The sequence below is a fragment of the Diospyros lotus genome, chromosome 8 (assembly GCF_014633365.1).
Source record: "Diospyros lotus cultivar Yz01 chromosome 8, ASM1463336v1, whole genome shotgun sequence".
In the NCBI taxonomy this organism is placed as follows: domain Eukaryota; kingdom Viridiplantae; phylum Streptophyta; class Magnoliopsida; order Ericales; family Ebenaceae; genus Diospyros; species Diospyros lotus.
The window spans coordinates 15,954,483-15,972,136 of record NC_068345.1 but is presented as its reverse complement, the minus strand read 5'-3'; the positions used below and the strand labels follow the sequence as shown (position 1 = coordinate 15,972,136).

General features: G+C 36.8%; 1 protein-coding gene across 1 annotated transcript; it reads right to left on the bottom strand.

Annotated features, from left to right (window-relative positions):
* Window positions 1-6,710, bottom strand: LOC127808682 (alpha-(1,4)-fucosyltransferase). The gene is made up of 3 exons (XM_052347251.1): window positions 5,969-6,710; window positions 931-1,104; window positions 1-772 (listed from the first exon to the last, which is right to left on the bottom strand). The coding sequence occupies exons 1-3, from the start codon at window positions 6,440-6,442 to the stop codon at window positions 203-205; spliced, it is 1,218 nt and encodes a 405-aa protein (XP_052203211.1). The 5' UTR covers window positions 6,443-6,710; the 3' UTR covers window positions 1-202.
* Window positions 6,711-17,654: the final 10,944 nt, after the last annotated feature.

Below are 17,654 nucleotides of genomic sequence, written 5' to 3'. Positions count from 1 at the left end.
AAAGAAAATAGGCATCGACCAAATCTCTTTTTCTTGTTTCCTTTGCTACATTGAGGCTAGAAGAGGTCTCGCTAAATACAAGCTACGTCTTTTAATTAATAAATCACTATATCGTCACAGCTCCATCATCTAAGTGGTGGAAACAATACGAAAAGATGAAAAAAAAAATATGAAGCAATTTGGACAGACCACGGGGCCAACCTCACAAAGCTTTTGCTTTTCTCCCGCCCCTTCTTCTCACTGCCTCGCACAGCCGGCATGGCAGCGTGTCTAGGCTCAGCGAACGCGCTTTCCCATAGTTACCTAACACGCCGCATCTTCTCCATGCATGGTACTCTGCATAGGCGACAGGATCATTCGCGAGGGCCTTCACATAAGAAGCTAGTTCCCCCATGGACGAGAATTTCGCCCCGTCTATTATCGAATGTGGGGGGACGAAGTCCCAGACATTTGGGGCACCAAAATAGATTGGGACCGATCCTGAATCCAGGGCGTAAAATAGTTTCTCTGTGACATAGCTCTCTGTCGCGGTGTTTTCAATTGCAAGCACGAACTTGTAGTGAGACATGGCACAGTGTAAATGGTCCCACCATTTAGGGGCCGAACTAGCATCTTTGAGGCACTCGGGGTAGAGATTAAGCGCCACGTCTCGGCCCCCTACATTGTTCAGGCACTTTCCAAATGAGTGGTGAGGCAGCAAACTGAGCACACTCCTCGCGATCTGGTTTCTTCGAGGAAGGCAACGAGATGAGGACCAATAAACAAGTGTATCCTGAAATAAGTGTCCCAACAATCAATTGCCTAATCCAGTTTTCAACTGAAGCATTTTTGTTGTAATCAACTGACACTTGAGGGAAGAAGAAATGATGAACAATGGGAATAAAAGGGGAAAGGGAGCACGCAGCGCTGGAGTTAAAGCAGGATTCTTACATTGCGTTTATAGGACGACAAGTAATAATTTCGATTGTTATGGAAAAGAGCACCGGCATAAGTAGACTGAACATCATCCTTGGCATGATAACTAACAAACAGATCTTCAAAACCTGATCGCTTTCTGCCAGGCTCAAGATCCATGTACACACGAAGAGGTTCGCCATTGCTTCTCTAGTAAGCATAAGAAACACCAAGGCATAAGTACAAGAAACATAGCAGTGCACAGAAATTAATGAATGAGTACTAATGTTCCGACGAATTAAAAAACACACCATTCAGCAGAACAGCAAAGCAGTTTAGCAATAGAAGGTTATTTCGACGTTTTCAGACATCAGATGCATTCAGTTTTAACAAAGAAAACAGATGGTATACCTCTCCAGGAACAATGGCATTGAATTAAAAAGTCCTAAATCTAAATCATTTTTCCCACAGTATATAAGTCACTGATGATTCCATTGCTTTGTTTGCAAATAAATCTTGAATATAATAAGCAAAGCCAATGAATGTACTTGGGAATATGAATAATCCAAACCAATCAAAGCATTCTGAAGGGAAAATTAAGCACTATAAGGTGCACATATCACACCTTGCCACATGTCAAACACTCTGAACCTCCATACAGCATTGAAATTTTCTCCAGGCATAATATATGGCCTGCCACATGGCAGAGCCAAGTCTCCTCATTAAATGCCCAAGGAGTCATTAATCAGCTTAATGAGGTGATTTGCAAGATACTCATAGAGGAAAAAACATGAACTCAATGAGGCAGAGCCTACCACCTAAGCTCCATCTGGAGCCAGCATCTTGAATTATCTCGTCCCAGTGATTCTCCTACCGAACCTTCATAGCAGCATCTCCACTGTAATGCTCCCATGTCTCCTCCAACAAGATTGCCTCAACAACCTACCTCATTGGTTCTAACTCAAGTATCTTAGGCCCAAGGCGGAGGATAGAGGTTTTCTCCTTTGAGCAAGAGATTCAAGGACTTGTGAATTGAAGTGTCTATGGTTCAGAGAATGCTGAGGCACTCATACCTTTCCTGCCTACAGAAAATGCTGTACACGTCTTACCAGCCATTGAGAGAGAAACAATAAATGATAATATTAACTTTTCTTCAAAAAGTCAGCTACATTGTACCTTATAACCACCTCTTGCCCCATACAAAGACTAAAGTATTCTGGGCCTTAGACTTGTCAAAAAAGCTATACTGACCTGTGGAAGGAATGCACTTGATTTCTGATTATCTCATCTAATAGCCACTCAATAAGAACCATGCTTATCCTAACCAACTTGGTCCAAGCTCGCATGGAAACCAGACCCCCTTCTCACCTATATCAAGAGTTCTCTCTTTCTAGATTCACATCCTTATGGAAATTATGTGCTTGCTTACAGATGCTTGGTGGTGAAATTGCCATAAGTCTCTTGCCATTTTTCGGGACTCATAATCAGCAGTTTAGGCACACTTTCACAAAGCTTTCTTTACTCATATCCCATACACTTTGGAGGCTTTACTGCTCTAATGGGTTTGGCAATTATCTTAACTTTTCAAATCAGCTCACCTTTGCACTATACACTTGGTCTGATTTATGCTACATTCCTCAAGAAACACCAAAAATAGTTCACAGAAAATAAAAAAGAGAATATTTCTCATCATTTCCTGGCATCTGCTTCATTCCTACATTTACTCGAATTGAACTTTAAACTTATTTTGTTAAAGCCACAATTCTCCACCTAGATCCTCAGAAGCTTCTGAACTTGAAATGCCATGTGAAGACAAATGGGGATCCCAATACAAGGGTTGTACAGATGGAGCCTGATTAATTATTTTACCTTGCCAAATAAACAAAAGCAGTTCTGCTCCATGGTTAAGGCATTTAGAGCAGCCTAAGTGCTTGTTTGGGATAAAGGCTGGATATGTTGTTGTTGTTGTTGTAAGTGCTTGTTTGGTATTACTGTGAAATTTTTGCTGTTGTTACAATCAATTTTGTAAAAATTGCTTTCATAATAATAATTTTTAAGGAAGCAGTTTAGTGTTTGGCCTGATAATCTGAGAAACACTTTTATTGTTATTATATGCGTTTGGCCAATGATTGAAAAACAACAAAAATGACTAGAAAGGGTATTGATAAAAGTGTTCATGTAGTTAATATTATTTGACAAATGCAATGTTGCAATTTTAAATGTTGGTTGGGGTAATATTGTCCAAAAATAATTTTATTTTCTGCTTGCACTTCACAACAAAAGCTCCAAATTTTGACTTCTGCTTTACAGTAGAAAAAAATAGCTTTTTGCTGTCAGTAAAAGCACTTTTGTAATTTAGCCAAATACCACAAGAAACTCACAGAAGCGCTTTTGTTCCAAAAAAGAGAAAAGAACACTTTCCGCCTTCTCATTGCACAACCAAATAAGCCCTAAACCATTTAGAGTAGCCTCATATGTATGATGTAACAAAACTTTGCCATGTTCACCAAAAATGTAAGGCTTAACATTAATTAGTATATAAATGTTTACGCCTTGTTTTCAAATCTAGGAGTACATATATAGAGGCATATATATTAGAATATTGATCAATATATATTCAGATCAAGAAAACGATTGTGTCTGGCTGATGGCAAGAGATGCACTTTTTAAAATCTAGACATAATAAACAAGGACTAGATCTATTACCAGAGAAATACATGACTTATTATTATTATTTTATTTATTTATTTTTATTTTTTTGTAATTTTTACTAGCAAATATGTCTTTTTGAGATGTTCTACTTTGTTATCATAACAACAATGAACAACATATCAAGCTTTTATATCACTATGCGGGGCTGCATGGATTCTAGATCAACCGTCTCTATGGTCATAACTTCTGTAAAACCTTCCCTTATAAATCGTATTGTACCTAAGTGTCTCTCACAAATTTTTTCTTGGTCCTCTACCTTGTTTACTAGATAGTTGCTCCATTCCATCTACTCTTCTTATAGGAGTATCTATTGATCTTCATCGCATATAACTAAACCACTTTAATTGTGTTGTGCGCATCTTATCTTTAATAGAAGTCATTTTTTAACCTTATTACGAATAACTTCAATTCTAATTTTATCTTTTCTTGTAAGGCCACACATCCATCTTAACATGCTCATTTCTGCTACACATAATTTGCACATGTTGGTATTTTACAGTCCAACATTATGCAACATACAACAAAACTGATCTTATAGCTATCTTATATCATTTTTTAATCCTCACTCTTTTTTCCTTTTCACCAAAAGGCATCTTGAAAATCTCAGATCATCTCTGAATTATTCACATACTTTCCCCGATGGGAGTAAATTCAAAGGTTTTCTAAAAGGACCACCATTTTTGCAAGGACTAAAATCAATTACAATTTAACATCAATCATTTGTTGTTCACATGAAAAGTCTTTGCTATTCCTTTTATTTTATCTTTTGTTCTTGAGAGGAAGGGTGAGAGATCAAGAGTGCTTCTTTAATAGAACAAATGCCTTATTTTTGTTGACATATAGAAAAGCATTTGCTAACTAGAGGACCATAATGCTTACTCTATATAAAAACAAAATAGGCATTTGATTTATACACGACAAAAAACACAATTATAACAGAAATCTAAAATTTAGCACATCTATCTTCACAAGCAGAGCATCTTGCTTCTACTTTCTTAAATTTCTCATAACATTGTGCAGTTTCTCCACTTTCTGGAAGAGTTGTGAGAAAATCTAATAGCTCTCATGGAGTCCAACCAATTCCAATTACTGTTACATTTACTTGAAACATTGAGTGCTAAGGATGCTAACTTTCCAATGAAAAATTGACTTGATTTATTGAAACATAGCATTTGGCCACAAGCTGGTAATCTAGTCCAACCTTCCCCTTGGGGCAAGTCAGTAACCTAATTAATTTAATTTTCCAAATCAAAGAAACTGCAGGTGCCAGCAATTTCCAGCCTTTCTTGCAGCATGGAGACTCTATCATCCCTTCATCCCTCTTGATTAGCTAACTCAGTCTAAATCTATTCCTTATATACTGGTTGAAACCAGAGATATTTTTCAAAAGCTGATCGAGTTGGAGGAGATTGCAAGTTCTTATCAATTATCTCAATTTGATACATTACACGTTACTACACGAGAAACACCCTCCTGTAAACTGTTACCTTCCCAAGGAGGATTGCAATCATTTTGATCTCCGATCTCGTGAGTAATATCAATGAGCTGGCATATTATGGGCACTCTGACAGAACATTCTAGTTTAAACTAAAGCTCGTACATTGTAGGCACCCTAGCAGAACATTCTAGTTTAAATTAATATCTTCTTCCACTAAGTAATATCACCTATATAGATGCTTGCAGATCCTGGAAGCTTTTAGCCTTTCACTTAACATCCATACTATTCTACAATACTTCTTACTATCTATCGTAGATACAAAAGCTGAAGAGGACAAATCTAGAATCTTTTGAAAAGGCATCCATACAAGCATCCAACAAGGTGCCTAGGCTATAATGTCCTCGATTTCTTTGACATGTTATAAAGTTTTCCAACTTACATCCAACAAGGTGCCCAGGCTGTAACTGTCAATTTCTTCAACATGTTATAAAGTTTACCAACTCTTTGTGCAGTTTCTTAATATTTCTCACCACAGATCTGTATATAGATACACATGGCAGGTAAAAAGTAGCATCTAAATGTGCAAATGCATGAAAAGTGGCAGTTAATCCTTAAAATCACATTTCCATTATAAACAGATATATAACAAGTAATCTAAAGTTGCATTTAGATAGAATTATTCGACCCTATTATTTGTCATTTGGAATTTGAAATTCCAAATCCATTGTTTGGTTATATAATTGTTGAAAACATTTGAATTCGGGTCCTTGGAAGTAGATGCCATTTCAAATGATAGAATTTCAAATCCCTCTCTCCAACCGCAACCTAAAAGTCACCATCTCCACATATATGAAATCTAACCGAACATTCGGCAGTTGGGCATTCCAAATCTCCAGATACGCAAAAACACGAACAGAATAGTACCTGAACTGGAGGTGTTGTGGTCTCAAACAACAAAGCATCAGGCTTGTCAGCAAGAACCGAAGATTTGGTCCACAGACAACTCAACCCACAGCGGCAAGAATACAAATTATCCAAATTATCGGGTATCCAAGTCCACCCTTTAACCAAAACACTCACATGTTTCATTTTCAGCTCGCCGCAACCCAATTCACCGCCGCCCTCTTGCAGCGCCGATGAAGAGGACCCATTTTCTGGCGGCCGTTTGTGCTTCTCTCTGAAGCGAGAACAACCCACTTGAGCGTCCCACTTCTTGAACGCAGCCAACAGGTCCCGGAACGGCTCCGGCACGGATCGCGGGTGAGAATCGGTGTGCTTGACGGGCGGGATCGGAGAAGCAGCGGACGGGAATTCGAGGAGGCCGGAGAAGAAGAGGATGACGAGAGCGAAGCCGAGCATGAGTGCGACTGCGAAGGAGTTGAAGGATTTCAATGGCATGATAGGGATCGGGAATTGGGCCACTCTCCTTGCTTTCTCTCCCTGGCGTAGAGAGAGAGAGAGAGAGAGAGAGAGAGAGATCAGTGGAATTCGACCATGAAAAACGATCGATGTCTTTCGAGCTTTAGCTTTTCATTCGGTTAGATCGAAAGTGAATGTGTCCATGGACGGAGGTAGGCGAGAAGAAACTGGACTTGAGGGGTTCTCAGTCTCAACACCCCCACAATTCAGAGACCAAGTCTGTTTGTTATCGGCCATATTTGACCTGTGATTTTGCTACAATTGTTAAAGTGGGTTTTAATATTTATTTAGATTAATTATGAAATGCTACGCCAGTTACTGTTTTATTAGGTTTGCGAGCTTGGTGAATTTTTTAAGCAAGATCCTACCGAGTAGGCTACAGATGAGTTTCATCACTTGTGGATGGGTTAAAGTATAGAAGTCTGTTTATTTTATTAAATAAATAAGTTTAAATTAATTTTTTAATTGTATTTAATAAATGGGTCGATCTTGAATTTTAACTTGTTTAAACTTATGAATAAAGTTGTTCATGATTTATTTATATAAGACCCTGTTTGATTGGACATATTTTTCATCCAAATTTTAGCTTTTGTTGTGTTTGATTGATCAAATTTTTCATGAAAATATTTTTCAAATTGTGGTAACACGATGTTCTTTTCCCACTTTTGGTGGAAAAGAAATTCTCGGGGAGGGGGGGGGGGGGGGGGGAGAGAGAATAAATTTTCTAGGCAATTGCACTCTCACTCCGACCGCTCTTTCATCCTTTTGTTTTGATTTTTGACTTTCCCCAAGATTTAGAAATAGATCTATAGGGAGAGAGAGGGAGAGGCAACGACGGACTGAGCGAGAGAGAGGGAGAGCAAACGACGGCTAGCGACAGAGTGAGCGACGGTGAGTGGTTGAGGGGCGAACGGTGATAACGATAGTGGCAACCAATGACGGCGGCAATGGCAGCGGCGGCCAGTGACAACGGCGATGGCGACTCTTCATCCTCTTGCTGGGTGTGTATGTATATTTGATTTTTGAATATTTTGTGTATATATATTTGATTATTTTATGTAATTAATTATTGATTTGTGTTTATTGATTATCTGCATGTGTATATGTGATTATTTTCATGAAAAATAATAGCAATCAAACACCAAAAGTTGAAAAAATATAACAATTTTTAGGTAAAAAGTTAAACCAATCAAACACCTTCACTTAACGTTTTTCCTAGAATTTAATTCTAGGCAATTTAATCGCCTAGAAAATATTTTTTTTCTATGCAAATTTCATGCTTGCAATCAAACGCATCCTAAGTTCTTTTATAAAGTTATTCTAAAATAATATTTGGCTATTTACAACTTATATTTTTTCATACTAATTATTTTATTCAAAATTTAAATATATTAAAATATATAAATTTTATGTGTTTTACTAATTTAATATAATCCATTCTATCATGTAATATCTCAAATTTTCTTACAAGAAAACAAGAGGAGATAAACTTAAGAAAATTTTTAGGACAAAATTTCTTTAAGGGTTATTTGATATGATATTTGAAAATTTTAGGGATTTTCAATAATAAAGAATTAATGTTCAAGTTTGTTAAAACATAGCTTCCAAGGGAGAACCATTCCGAAACAATGATTACATTAGCAATCCCGAAAGGAGCATCATTTTGGAAGAACCTTCTCAAGGTCAGAGCATATCCCTTTGACAATCATCATTCATATAAGACCAACTTCCTGGACCTGTATGTCATGGTTTCCTTCTCGTTGAGCCATGCTCTTGAGAGGAACCTGAGGAAACATGTCTCCAACTTGCATTACCCCGCAACAACGTGGCCTACTTGTTTCAGGCCCTCTTCTTCCTAGGGGACCTTCCCCACATGGGGTTGGGGGTGATTTCTCCTGAAGACCCTTTCCGAGCTTAACCCTAAGACAACATTGTGGACAGGGGAGACACATCGCACTTTCTTGAGAAAGAGCATCGTACCTTCACACACGTGTGTCATGTGTCCTTGTCCCCTTGATGCCTATAAATAACCCCCAACTCTTTAGTTTTAGGAGGAGAGAGACAACGTAATAACTCAATACCACTAGCAATAGCAAACGCTCCCTTCGCTCATCATATATTTCTTTCGCACATCTCTACATCTTATTGCTACATCTTACATTCTATGGAGACCTTATTTGACTTAAACATTAAAGGGCCCACGCGAGATAAATCCCTACATACCTTTAGTTGTATTTTGTCTTGCAAATCTACCCCCGAGATGGAGGATGTATCACAGTATTTTGCATTCTTCCAGTTCCATAGTTCATCTCCCCCAAGATATGGCAGACAATGTGGGAATGTTAAGGGATGCCCCTTGTTCTTTCAACTGCTCATTGAGTTTTCCTAAAACAATCAAATGTTAATTGTTGTAGTCCGGTAACAACAATTTGGTGTCGTCTATGGGAAACGTTCAAAATGTCAAAAAATAGGTTGTTCTAAAGCTCATCAGAAGCGTTCCTGTCCTTCGTCAGATCTATACAAGGAAGCCTTGGCAATTGGAACCAATTCCTTCGAGCAGGCCTCAACCTTTGGAGGCCATTATCATGTAAGGTCTCCAGAGCCATTCTTGACGAGGCTACGCACTCAAACCTCCCAGACCATCGCCAAAGGAGCAAAAGACAGCTATACATACCTTCTATTAAAGACTCCCTAGCTTTCGGATGAAGAAGACTCCTTATAGCTTCACCCGGATGGAGAAGAATTCTGGAGGATGCATCATGGAATATTAAGAGCTCCCAAAGTGGGAGACAAAGCTTGAAGATGACTTACAATGCTCGACAATATTGTTCTTGACTTGAGACAAGCATATCTTTCCACGGTTAACCACTCCCGTCTCAAAAGCACTCGACCATAATTATCAAGCTCCACACTTCACACATATCCCCCCTCAAGACTACCCTCATAAACCATATGCGAAAGGAGGGATAAGATGGTGGAGAAGGCTAATAAGACCCCTCGACACTCATAAGATTGCCAGGGAAGGGATTGCCTATTCCAAGCCAGCTTGTGGAAGCTCCTACTTTCCTTTAGACTATGGTCTCTCGTAACCATTTCTTCATCATATGGTAATGAGATGGTGCGCGATCATCTCACAAGTCTCTACAACCCCCACGATGGGGACCTATCCAACATTCGATCAGCCTCATCTAGCCGATAGAGGAAAAACGAAAAGCACATGCTAAACATAGCTCCACAAGTGAGCACATCTCTCCAGGCACCCAAGTGGCCCACTCTCAACTATTTCTATTGGTAGAAGAAAAATGTACTTGAAGAAATTATCAAGTAATTTGATAAGTTTTTAATTGATGAGAAAATAGGAGAATTTTTGTTAATGATGATGATCAAAACAGTGTGCTAAAAATGGTAATATGTTAGTGAAATAATCGAGTACTGTATGAATATCAATCGAGTAAATCACCTTTCTTAATCGAGTACAAATCCGTGTTACTTAAGTAATGTAATGATCTCTCATATTAAGCTAGAAAGTTTGGCCTTATAATCGAGTATAAAGTTTTGTGTAATTGAGCACTCTTTTGAATTAAATCTTTTATTCAAGTAAAAATATTTTATACTCAAGTAATGTTCTCTTTAGATAAGTCTTAAATCAATATCGGTCATAAAGTCAAAGGTAACAGTAATTAGCTGATTAGTACACTGTATGATCCCTCAACAAAAGTGGAGACTATTACCCAAGTTAGTGTTTGAGCCTAATAACCATTAATTCTGAGTGAAATAACACTTATTTTGAATATGCTTTATTGTTTATCTTATCTTTTCAATAGTTTCAAAACATCAATTCGCTTTGAATGTCTAGTATGATAACAGATGAATTGGATTGATTTCAAACTCCGAATTAGATGACTGAGTAATATCGTTTTGTAGAAGCATGATAGGGGGATCAATTTCTTTCATTTTGGGCCTATTAACCTTTTTCTTTCTTTAAATTAACCTCCCTTGCTAGCCCATTTGAGCCATTTGTAGTATAATTTTTTTCGTTACCCTCGTTTAACCCATAACCATATGAATTTTGTCCAACCTGGTGTGTTTTTGGGAATTAGTCTATCTAGCTATTTTTATATCTTAAAAAAAAAGATAAACAAAAGAAGAAAAAATGAAAGAAGTGAAAAAAAAGGGGAAATTCTCTTACCTATTCAACACAATTGTTTCAAAATAAATGCTGAAAAAAAAAAGATTCCCGACACACCCTTTGCACACTCTACCTTTTCTTTGACAACTCGTATTAATCTCATAGCCCCATTACAACCCGCTTTGGTCCTTCTTGATGCTATAAATCATGTGATATCAGAATTCGAGTTTGGAGTAGAGAATTATGTTTAAATTCAGAAGCTATTTATTTAAGGCATTATTTCGGTCATGAAGCTATGTCAATTTCCCTATTCTTTCCTGAAAATACGTTCCTTGTATTTGGGATGACATCAAGTTTTGAATTTGTTCTGCATTTACTCTTATAACGGTGCATCCCCTTGTGTGTACACCTGAGGAATCCTTTTTATTGGAGGAAAAATCCATACTAAGGTTTAAAGTCAAAACTTCGAGGGAGTAAGTCTGTGTGTTGGTTATCCTAATTGCCATTCTTGAGATTGTATGACTTTTAACTAAAAATCTGATTTAGAATGCTAAATTACTTATTCGATTTTATGCATTTAGGTTTCGAATTTAAAATTTTTATTTTCATACAGTTATTGTGAATAAATCTTGGCAGGTGTATAGTCTGATTGTTAAGGGACTAGTAATGTTTAAGTTGGGGGTATGATTAGTGATTAATTTTGTAAAATTTTATTATAATTATAACCCCTATTTTGATTTTAAATTGGTTTAATTGAATAGTTATTTACAATATATATAAATATATATAATATATAAGCATAATACATATATATATCCATATAAGTGCACCCCATGTGTGCATATCATATAATTATGCATAATATATAATATATTAATATCACACATGTTCTTGCTTGGAGGATAAAATCATTAAAATTGCAATTGAAGCCCAATTTAGAAGACCCAACAAGGAAGGCCCACATTTAATTGCAAGTTGGAATGAAGAAATGGCCCATCACATGCCTATTAAATTGAAGGCCCAAGGCCCAACACATATTTAAGGCCCAACTTGAGCAAACCCATGGAAGACATCATTTGGAGAAGGTCCAAACATTTTTTTTAATCCTAATGAAGATCAAAAACCCAATTGTAGAAATTTATTTATTTATTTTTTATATTAGTGCTTTATTAGGTGTGTTTTTTTAGCTAAAATCCATTTAACTTTAGGTGTGTATTTTAGCTAAAATCCATTTAACTTTATGAGTGCTTTATTAGGTGTGTATTTTAGCTAAAATTCATTTAACTTTAGGTGTGTATTATAGCTAAAATTCATTTAACTTTAGGTGTGTATTATAGCTAAAATTCATTTAACTTTAAGTGTGTGAGTGCCAATTAGATATAATTATGTCTAGTTGAATAATTAAAATTGTGTGATTTGTATTGCATCTTGTGGGCTATAAATAGCTCACTTGATTGCATTTGTAAGGGTGATTATTATTCTTGAATTAAAGCTTAGTTGTTTTCTTAGAATTCTCTCTTTGAGAATTGCTTTTGTTCTCTCTTATTTTCTTTATTGTTTTCTCTTATGATTTTACTTTCTTTCTTTCTTTTCTTGAATTCTTATGTCATTTATTGTTACTTTATTATCCATTGCCTAAATGGCTGGTTAATTTATGCCTTTAAATTTCTACAATTTTAATTCTTATCATTTTATTATTCACTGCCTAAATGGCCAGTTAATTTCTGCTATTTTAATTCTTGTCATTTAAATTCTGTTATTTAAATTATGCCATTTTAATTCCTGTTAATTGACTTTTAAATGGAAATGAGTAGCTAAATCCAATCTTGGGTTAAGGCAAGGAGAGTGTCCAACGCCAATGATTCTCAAAGAAAGTTGCGCTTTAAATGAGTGACATTAATTTAAATTTCAGTATGAGTGTGTATTAATTATTGAGAAATCACTAGGTTTGGATTTGAGCGTAAGCCTAACTTAGAGCTTTCATGCCATGCATGAGAGTTACTAGAACTGGAAACACTATCATACCCAAATCTGGATGATTAATTTAGTTGTTTTGTGTATTAATTGTAATTGAATTTATGGTAGTTGCTTAAATTAGAATCCCGCATATCATGTATGGGGATTGCTTAAACTAGAACTATCATCATCTCTAATTACATTTAATAACAAACCCTCATATGTGAAATTAAATTAATGTTGCTAATCTTGTCTGCTAAAATTTGGGAATCAACGAGTTGGTGCTGAACTTGTCTTAACTCAAGTACTATCCAATTTCATATTCTCACATTCAATATTTATTTCAACTTCTGCCTTGCTTTATTTCCTAGTATCTATTATCTAAAAATCCATAAAAAAAACCTTGTTGCCAATTCATCTAAATCCGTGTGTGTGTGTGTGACATTCTTTTTTTTCTTTTGCCATAAATAAATATCTCAGTGGACGACCTAGACTCATCCAGAAAGTATAAATTTAAATTTGAACTACAACTACACTCGTACACTGACGAATATAAACCTCTCACCAAAATATATATATATATATAAAAGTTTTACTGTGTTTTTTTTTATTGTGTTTTAATTACAGGGTGAGAGTGTAGCCAATGATACAACTTAGTCAATTAAACAACATTTTGTACTCGAGAATGTTGGCATAATTTGAATCTTATAGCTATTACAGGGCATTAAATGCAACCAATCTTTACTTTTTAGAATATTAAATGCTAATAAAATCTTTTTAGACAAATTGTACATAAAGTTTAATGTTCTAACTAATTTTTGAGATGTTGTAAAGACAAAATATGGTAGTTAAGACACAAAGAACATTATCTCTTTGAAGACAACTTATCAGAAGCATTAAAAAACAAAATACTATATAACAAGCTAGATGTCTGAAGAAGAAAAGAATGTTGTGTGAACTTGAAAAGAGCTATAACCTCTTGAATTCAAAAGCCTTCAAGAGTGCCCTACTGTTTACATCAAAAGAGAAGAGAAATTGAGCTTATACATTTTCATTCTTCTATCTCTTTGTAAACCCAAGAGAAGAGTTTGTAATCTTGTATTCTTTATTCACATTTTCTTTTTGATACTGTAAAGGTTAAGCCTGACCCTAGTAAAAGGCATTGGTTGTGTCTTATCCTGCTTAAAATCCATTAGTTCTAAAGGTTTGTACCTGAGCCTATTTTAAAAAGCTACCCAAGTTGGTTTGACTAAATCCTTGGTGAGGAGCCAAGGTAATGGAGTAGGCATAATAAAACTACTATATATATTGGTGTGCAGTTTTTCAATTTATTCTTTACTTTCAGCTTTAAGTTACTTAATTCTTAAGGGTGAAAGCTTAATTCAACCCCCTTTTATTAAGCTAACCAGACTTTACAGAAATGTTTTCTTTCCGTTGTATTGTTGTGGGGTGCCCTAGAAAAATCAAAGCTAAAAATCCAAGAAGTATTCAAGAAGGCTGAAGACTTGGATGACCCCAAAGAGTCTTTTGGGCAAAAGTCTCCTGAAGACTCCAAAGAGTCTTTGGGCCATCCATATCCTTAAGCTCATCAAGTCCCCTAAGCTTGAGACTCATTTGAAGAGTCTTCTAGGTTAAAGTCACCTAATGACCCCGAAGAGTCTTTGGGAAACCCAAGTCCTTAAGATCATAAGCCCAGAGAATCACTCCAAAGAGTCTTTTGGGCCCAAGTCTCCTGATGACTTTGAAGAGTCTTTGGGGAGGCCTATTCGAAGGATGCTCTTTAGGGAATTCCATCCCCGAAGGCACCTTCAGGCCCTTTGGCCTCATCCACAACCTTCTTGGTTGAAGGCTACCTTAGCATGCCACATATCTTGCCTTGCCACGTGGCCTTTCCATTAGCACTTATAAATACCCTCAGGTACTCGCCAAAAGGGGAATGAGCAAAATCTTGCACTCGAAGACTCAGACCCTAGTCTAACACTTTATATCCAAACCCATTTGAAGACTCCTAATTGAAGACACTCATTCGAAGCCTCACACAACATATATACATCTTATTCTATAGAGATAGGTAAGTAGGAGCGCGGGAGCCTATCTTATCTTGTATGTGAATGGCATTCTCCTTATGGGGAACAATGTTGGCATGTTGATGTCGACTAGGGTATGGTTGTCTAGTAAATTCTCCATGAAAGATTTGAGAGATGTGACCTTCATCTTAGGAATCCACATCTATAGAGATAGAGCGAGGAAATGGATTGGTCTTTTCCAAAACCAATACATAGAAAAGATGCTAAAGAAGTTTAGCATAGGGAACTCCAAGAAAGGGTTGATACCCATTTGGCATGGAATTCCACTCTCTAGGAGGATGTCTCCACAGAATCAAGAGGAGAGGCAATGCATGGAGAGAGTTCCTTATGCTTCGACGGTGGGGAGCCTTATGTATGCTATGCTATGTACAAGACTTGATATTGCCTATGCAATGAGTGTCGCCAACAAATATTAGTCTAACCCAGGTGAGGATCATTGGGTGGCTATGAAACATATTATGAAGTACCTTCGAAAGACTAAGGATATGGTTTTGGCCTATGGAAGAGGTGATCCTTGTGTAAACGGGTTCATCGGTTCAGACTTTCAGTCTAATATGGATGATAGAAAATCTACATCCTGGTTTGTTTTTATCATGAATGGTGGAGTAGTTAGTTGAAAATATTCCAAGCAGGATATAATTACGGATTCCACCATGGAGGTGGAGTATGTGGTAGCATGTGATATAGCCAAGGAAGCTGTTTCGATAAGGAAGTTCATTTCTGAACTTGGGGTGGTTTTGTCTGTTGAGTTGCCAATACCTTTCTATTGTGACAACAATAAAGTTATTGCACAAGCCAATTGTTATTGCCAAAATACAATAATTGAGATTCGTTGTGTTGGAATGCTGCAACCACGGTGGAGCAAAACGAACAACGGGCAGGTGTCTGCTTGTGGAAATATGCAGCAGGTGGCTCTTGTCTCTGATTTTCTGGTAGGAGTCTCGAATAAGTCCTCGGGTGCATTTTTTTATAAAGGATTAATCCTTTCGAGAGTATTTTCCTTCTTGTTTTGGACATAAATGCGCTCACAAGAACAAGTTAAAAGGCACGCGGATATTCTACACCCCATGTATACCCTCAAATGCTTAAGTCAATATGTGAAGGAAAATAGTTACTCGGGAGAACTCGTAGAGGTTCTGTTAGGTGCGTAATAAATAAAGAATGCAATTAATAAATATAAAAGAAATACTTTTCTCGATGAGAGAAGGTTCGTTTATGGTGCTTTTACCAAATATCGGGGATAAGAATGCATGCTATAAGATTAAGGACTATGGTCTTTAGTCTAATTCGGATGGGCTTGAGAGGAATCCCCTCCGAAGGACTAAATGGCCTAGGGGATCCTTCGAAAGAAGATGGGCCTTACGACAAGTTTCCAGAGCATGTTCTCGACCTCTAGATGGCCAACCTAGGAAGAATTTCGGGTTGTTAGAGGATGTCTCCAGGTGTTGTTTATTATTCTGGATTTATCATGATGTGTCCAAGAGGGATTACACCGAAATAAAGATTGAAAGATATTATATAATGCACGGGGCTTCCTCGTCCAGCCTAATTGAAAAAAGAAGAGCCTAGGGGCAGCCACGGGGCTTAGCCAAGAAGGCCCACGTGGGATTGCATGCATGAGAGTTTCCATGTGTGAGTGGGGAGGTGAATAAGAGCTTTTAGTAAGTTTTGGGGTCTAAGTGTAATTTCAAAAACATAGATCCATGTTAGTATAAATTTAATATATGTGTTAGTGTATGCCCTATGAGCTAAGTGTGGTGAGCTCATAAATGATACACTAAGATGTAAGTTAGTGTAGGCTTTACAAACCAAGTGTGGTGGTTTGGTAAAAGATTTATAGTGATTATTGCAATGATAAAATAAATTAGGCACAATTCATCCTTTGTACTTAATTGTATATAAATGTCTAAGGATGAAGTCCAAAGGACTAGCTCGTGTGAAGAGTGATTAAAGTGTGACTTTAATTGTAAGAGCACTCAACACATACACCAAAAGCTTAGTACCTTAAAACATAGTCCCTTCATTGATCATCACGTGAACGGTTGCTTAGCTCATCATTGCTAATCCTATGGCTTCCACATGCATATCAATATACGCCCGACTTATTCTTTCTTAATCCAGTTTCTCTGAATCCCAACTCAACTTGTTAGGGGTTTTCCATTTCATACCCTCGTCCATTAGGGTTTGTTTTTGCTACGAGTCTTATTCCATCTTAGGATGGACCTCGTTTCATCCTTAAATCAGCTAGGGTCCATTCACGCATTATACTAGTTTCAATACCTCAAACTCAAAGAATTCCTATCCCTTGAAGACGAAATAATCTAAAATTTTCACATCCGAGTTTTCTTAATGCCAATACCCATTCTTGGGTTTTTCTTTTCCTCTATTGTATACTTCTTATGGACATATCATCCTAGCCAATGCTATTTTCCTATTCTTAGAATAGAAATATCTAAGTATGCTATCATATCTTTTGCCCAAACCCTAGGGTCCTCAAACTACATGCCCTGTCTCAAGATCGTACCCAAACTTTTGATCATCACATGTCGTCTCAGCACATATATATCTTCATCTGCAAAATCCATACCATTATTCTCCAAATTCATATAACTCTACTCATATCGAACTGTTAAATCACATCCCAAATCGAGGACAACTAAAATTTCCAACTTGAAACCTTTCGAGGCTTAAGACTACACCTTGGCTATTTCATCCTCTAGGTCAATACTAAACCAAACATACATGACTCGTTCCCATGAGTCGTTTCCTCGAGGTAACCTTACCAAATTTCAAGATTCTTATTTCAATATCCCTATCATTAAAATCTTTTCCAGAATCCTCAAATTCTATTTTCAAAAACACTTATCGAACCATCCTAGGTTTCTTATTTTGACCTAATCCCTAAAATCCTCAATCTATACCAAATCATTTTTACTCTCGAACCTTGATGATTCATACCATATATTCTCAAACCTAACTCGATAGCTAAGTTATGTCATAACAGACTAACCATCCATGA

Coding starts and splice junctions, on each gene's coding strand:
- LOC127808682 (XM_052347251.1), bottom strand. CDS start 6,442: ATGCCATTGAAATCCTTCAACTCCTTCGCAGTCGCACTCATGCTCGGC. Junction 1,105..5,968: donor CCACAACACCTCCAGTTCAG/GTACTATTCTGT, acceptor TATGCTTACTAG/AGAAGCAATGGCGAACCTCT. Junction 773..930: donor TGTCGTCCTATAAACGCAAT/GTAAGAATCCTG, acceptor CACTTATTTCAG/GATACACTTGTTTATTGGTC.